The sequence below is a fragment of the Leptinotarsa decemlineata genome, unplaced genomic scaffold (genome assembly GCF_025532065.1).
Source record: "Leptinotarsa decemlineata unplaced genomic scaffold, Ldec_3_MD MMD2_tig00026347_RagTag_RagTag, whole genome shotgun sequence".
NCBI lineage: Eukaryota > Metazoa > Arthropoda > Insecta > Coleoptera > Chrysomelidae > Leptinotarsa > Leptinotarsa decemlineata.
The window spans coordinates 714,028-720,043 of record NW_027412698.1 but is presented as its reverse complement, the minus strand read 5'-3'; the positions used below and the strand labels follow the sequence as shown (position 1 = coordinate 720,043).

The 6,016-nt window shown below is 34.5% G+C and overlaps 1 protein-coding gene across 1 annotated transcript; it reads right to left on the bottom strand.

Annotated features, from left to right (window-relative positions):
* On the bottom strand, nucleotides 1–1,938 carry LOC141486212 (uncharacterized). The gene is made up of 2 exons (XM_074183939.1): nucleotides 241–1,938; nucleotides 1–188 (listed from the first exon to the last, which is right to left on the bottom strand). The coding sequence occupies exons 1-2, from the start codon at nucleotides 767–769 to the stop codon at nucleotides 1–3; spliced, it is 717 nt and encodes a 238-aa protein (XP_074040040.1). The 5' UTR covers nucleotides 770–1,938.
* Nucleotides 1,939–6,016: the final 4,078 nt, after the last annotated feature.

The following is a 6,016-nucleotide window of genomic DNA, read 5'->3' as shown; positions in this document are numbered from 1 at the left end:
TTACTTCATTTCAGGGACATCAAAACAACCTCTATTATTTTTCAGTTGTGGTTCTTTAATGGTAAGTATAATATCCTCTTTGAAATAATATAGCACATCTTCTTTTACAGGCCATTTCCAGGAATTAATACCTGCACTTTCCATAGTTTGCACTTCTGCGCCATCATAATCATGTTTAAGGATTACACCTGTAAAATAAAGTGAGTAACTTATATAATAACACTTGGTTACTATTATTACCTGGATAATATTTATCTTCATATTTAATTATAACATACTGCCCATCTGCCAAAATGAGATTTTCTGGTTCACTGAAATCAAGGTCTTCATCTGCATAGGAAATTTCCATGTTTGAATCAGAAGTGTCTTCTTTTTCGTTAACATCATTTCTATGGGAACTTTTTGCTTTTTTCCTCTGCGTAACATTTTCTTTCTTGTTTATTTCCTTTTCATAAAATTCTCTATATTTTTCACTGGACACAACAGCTGGAAATATTTTTCGTTTTTGTTTAGGGGTTTTTATATCCTCTGATTTTCTGGGGATAACTAGGCATTTCTTAAACGGTGTGGGTACATTGAAGCCTTCATCTTCTTTGTCCTCATAATACAAAATATTTCTTTTTTCAGGGGTCTTCCAGTTAGGACATGTAGATGGACCGGCAACAGGAGAAATATTCGCAATTATGTTGACGTTGTTTTCATTATTTTGAATAAGTTCATTCATACTTGCTGTTTGCACTTCTGATTGGTTTTCTGCCTCACTTTTCATTGTCGCCCAGATATTGTACAGTTTGAGGCATGATATGTCACCACACCAGTCTTCCTTTTTTCATATGTCTTCAGAAATTTCCCAAGATCATCATTTTCAATTTTATTTTCTAATATTTTGAGAAATGAATCTGTAGTTTTTTGAATCGTATTGTTAACATTTTGTTTTTCATCAAAATTTACAGAAAATTTTCGGTTAGGTATACATTTTGTATAATCTACATTATTTTTATTGAAAGGAAATAGTCCACTTTTTCTGAATCCATTTTTTATTGTTTTTTCCGAAGCATATTTATCAAAAACCAATTTGAGGATCGTGCCAAAATTATAGCGTGTTAGTTCTCTTGGAAAGTTTTCAAATTTCCAGTTCCTTACTTCTGTTGACCAACCAGATTTCAGGGGTCTGAAAACAGAAACATCAGCTGGTTGCATTATGTGTGTTGTGTTCGGAAAAAGGGATATCAAAATGATACCATTTTCGTCACGTAACTGACTAACTTCTTTGGTTAAGTGGGATCGATGACCATCAACAAATAAAATCACAGGTTTTTTAATCTTTTTGACTTTCAGGTAGGGTAAAAAATGATTTGAAATATATTCATAAAATACCTCTGCTGTCATCCAGCCAGAATCAGATCTGCCTAAACCCCAGTTTTCTGGAACTGATTCAGCTATGGCATGAGGAACTCTTTTATAAGGAAAAATTATCATTGGAGGAACACATTTACTATCTGCTGAAAAAGTGGCCATTACAGTTAATTGTTCTTTGCAGGACCCAAAACTTTTCCACTCTTAGGGCACAAAGAAAAACCTGCCTCATCCCCATTAAAAATTCGGCTGGAATCATTTAGTATACATTCATAGTTTTCTTCTCTCAAGTAGCTAGAAATTTCGTCAAACCAGGATTCAATTCTGTCCTGAGTTACAACAGCACGTGCCGTACTGACTGACTCAGCATATTTTTGTCTAATATTAGGGTGACGCTTGAGAAATCCTTCAAACCAGGAACGTCCAGGTGTTTTATTGAGTAAATATTTTGTTTCTCGTCCTGTTTCTTCGATTATTTTTTTAAGTGACAGAATAAGATTTTGCTTGTGAACTGGAAAACTTTTTCTAGCCATTGTTAGTAACCAGTTTTCAATAACTTTTTCTTCTTTTTCAGATAACTCTGTTGCTGGACCCATTTTTCTATGAGATAAAGTAAGCAAAGCCATTTTCCGTGTAAGTGTCGAGCGGGGAACATTAAACTCCCGGGAGGCAGATTTTTTACTTGTGCCATTTTTTACTGCTTCTATCGCTTTTTTCAGGTTTTCTTCAGTGTAGGAAAAGAAAATTCGTGAAACCTCTTTTTGTTTAGTTTTTGGCATTATCTAAAAATTGATTTCAACTATAACGTGTTTAAAATAATATTCAGCATAAATAAACTCAAAATAAACATTGTTACCAAGTTTTTCATGAATATCTACGTAAAATATATGGTGACCATCAAAGGTGACCAATACTAAAATATAGTGGTTTAGAAATAGTCACCCCTATGATCAAAACTGACTCTCCAAGTTATAATGTGTGTTAGTAGTGGTCACCCCCTTACCAAAACTCAAAACATGTTTTAAATACAAATATTTTCATATTCACATAACCTATCTATATTTTCTTACATTTGGAACTCACCTGGCTTGAAAAGATATAGTTGAATTCTCTTGGAACTGAAAAGTAGCACAGAGTAACAGGTAAAGAAACACAAATCAGCCAGCTGTTTATCATCCACCATTCAACAATATTATCTGATATTTGACAGACGCGTGAAGTTGGTCACATAATTTGGAAGTGGATATTGGCCAAAGTTCTATGGAACATCCAGCCAAGAACAGAGTTGTAATATATGTGGTATATTTCTTATTTTTGCAAGTTTTATGAAAAAAGTGTCCATTACTGGTACAGTGTCCATTACTGGGTCAGTTACCCTACATGATATATTTCATTTGTGATTTCAATATTTTAATATTTCAATGAAGAACTTACCTTTTTGATGAGTTCCAAATCACTTCGAACCCTTGAACTTACCTTTTTGATGAGTTCCAAATCACTTCGAACCGTTGAACGCAATAACACAAAACTGATTTACCTACTTACTTACTGATATCATTTTCCGATATTAGGCAACGAAGAGATCTCGTATGAGTTGGGTTATCTGAAGAATCCATAAGGAAAACGTGAGGGACAAGTCCTAGCAAAAAAGTTGAAAGGTGAAAAAGATATGAAATCAAGCAAATGTGTGTGTCTGTCTGTTTGTTTTTCTGTTAAACCCATCAACCAAGGGAGAGGAAAATGAATTTATAATTAGGTACTTGGAATTTTCAGAAGTTGGAGTTGATATTTTGGCTCTCATCATGACACCCATCATTTGTAGTAAATGAAGAGTGATTTTGAATTTTATATCGATCTGGGTTGGAATTATTTTCTTTTTTTGATTCTTGGGGGATGAAATGAAAACGAATCTGTTTCAGTGGTGAAATAATTACAGATTATCCGCTACTAATGCTCTTGATTATTGATTCATCTGTAGCAACGTTTGAGCTATCTGGCTTGAACGGAAATATATTTGATATATCCATCCCTTCAACTACATTGGAAATATCTGTGAACTTGTCAGATGATTCATTGGGTTATTGTTCGATGAAATTAACCTGATCTTCGGAGACTATGTTAGGGATGCTGCTCAGAATTATTGTGTCCAGAGAGAAACTGATATTCGGCGTGACACTAGTTTCTTGAATTGATCCAAAATTCTCTATAGTATTCTTGGAAACGATTCCTTATTTGAAACAGGCAACTGAATATCATTCGATCCTTCGAATTCACGTTCAGCAGCAGAAATAAGATTTGTTAAAAATATTGTTTTCATCGCGGAGTGAAATATTTACGACCGATGTCTGTGACAACCTTCCTTTTATGTTATTTTATTTTTCTCAAAATCCGGGAAAATATACGTAGGAATCAACCATCTCAAAGTTGTTTTCACAGGATGTGGAAGTTGTGTCTGAAGAATTTGTATTTTCATTTCGTTTGAAATCTTCTTCAGCATACACTTCAAACGTCTTTGTAGATTCGTTATCCATTTTGAAATCTGAAATATACAGAATAACCATTTGAACTGTCCATTCAGTCCTCGAGCTTTCAAAAGCTACGCTAACTATCTATCTCTACACCTCTTTTGAACAATATTTTCGTCATCAATTGCTTCTTATAAGTATAATTTTCCTTTGGGATTGTTTTTTATATGAGCTTTCTGCTAAAAGAGTACTAGCTCGGCTAGTACAGTGCGAACAGTGTTCGGATCATAGCCCATTCAGTAACGAAAATTATTGTTATTATTATTATCCATATTATCATTTTTATTGCATATCATCAATGAATTGAACCGATGATGGTTGTTCAGTAACGAAACGTCTGAACTGATTTTATCGTACTTTCTCGCGATAAGAAAAAAGTTGCCGTGAACGTTGAAAGGGAAATACATTTTATTACAACTTTGACGATGTGCGATATTGATGTGCGTGCTGGAATTCGCGAAATACCTATGATTTAAGAAAATATTGAACTATCGACATTACAGTTTTGTTCGAACAGGAGAAGTGGCCTAAAATTTTTCAGATATATGGAAATATTCCCGGAATGATATAAAATAGAAGCTGACTAATGACCGTCAAGTCAATTTAATTTATTTTATGTTCTGCATATCACGAAAAAAAAATGCAGTGATATCGGAGAATATTGTGAATGCCGACGAAATGAAGGTAGGAGTTGCTGTTCTTTTCAATTTTTTGCAGGCTGTATCCCTCAGGCAATAACTGCCGAGGCAGAGAGTTCCAATAACTATGCCGTTCGTTGCATAAACGAGCTCTGAAAAAGTAAAGTTCGCAAAGGGATATGAAGATTGAGCTCGCTAGGTCAGTCTCGATTGGACCTCTGATGTTGGAACGATTCATGATATTTCAAAAGAGTATTGTCAATGAAAATATCTATAAAATACAGATCGTCAACTTTTTTGGAGTGTTCCAAAAAAGTAAGCGTGTTTTAGAGATGGGACCAAAAGAACCGAACTGGTTTTTCGGAACAGGTATCAGTCAACTGTTCAGTGAACCTGTTCTTTTCAATGAACTGAACTTGTTCAGACGGTGAGTGGATATTCCAAAGACGCTTGCGCAGGTTGGTGCTGGAACTGGATGACGGAACCGCTCTGTGGCCTGTGCTCTCGGCTGCACTGGACACTAACATGCAGAGACTTGTTGTCGGTCACAGTCGCTGAGTGAAGCGTTAACCAAGCGAAGGCCGGGAACGGAAAAACTATATACACTAATAGCAGATACGGATGAACAGTGACAACTGTCAATCGCTTTGTATTGCCATTAGCACGCAAATAAGCTCAGATTTGATGGAATGAAAAAATGAAACATTAATTATAGGAGCAACATAAGTGTTTGTCCAATATATTTAAGACTCGATACATATTTGAAAATTAAAACAAAACCGAACAAAAATATCACAGTCAAAAATGAATATTATTTGCTTGACATAAATCATAGGAACTGAATATCTTATTTATAATTTATATAAATGAAAACTTAAAATATCTCTGAATCAAAACAAACTGTAATAAACATAATTATCAGTTGAATTGGCTATTGTAATTCAAGAACAATAATTGTTCAAGTTTTTGTGAGCTCAGTCTGTTGCGACGCTCATTAAGAATGTTGCCAGCTTTTGAAAAAAAATTCTCGCAGGGTACTGAGGTGACTACTGCGCAACATTTCAGTTAGATAAATGATTCATACTTGGGTATAAATGTTCATTGTCTTTGCACCACTGGAGCGTATCTCTTTTCCTATCAATGATATTGTCTTCCACGTACCGCTGAACTCCATAGCTCTGGAGGAAATGATCTTGAAGTCGTCTTACTGCTCTGTTCAGCTGCAATCTCATCTACTGATTTCCATATCGAGAGAGTCGGTTTGGTTGCATCTGAGCTCGTGCTTTTAGGCTCGTTATATTTGTTTTCATGAACACCTCTTTTGTTAGATTCTTGAATTTCATCAGGTCGGACTTCCATTGTCTGATATTATATAAAATGATTTGAAATCCCTGAAATAACTTAATAAAAGAAGAATTGACAAATTACAGAAGAAGAATAAAAATGAATAGCTGTAAAAACAATTATATTAAGCAAAAAACCTGAAATGAATCAATA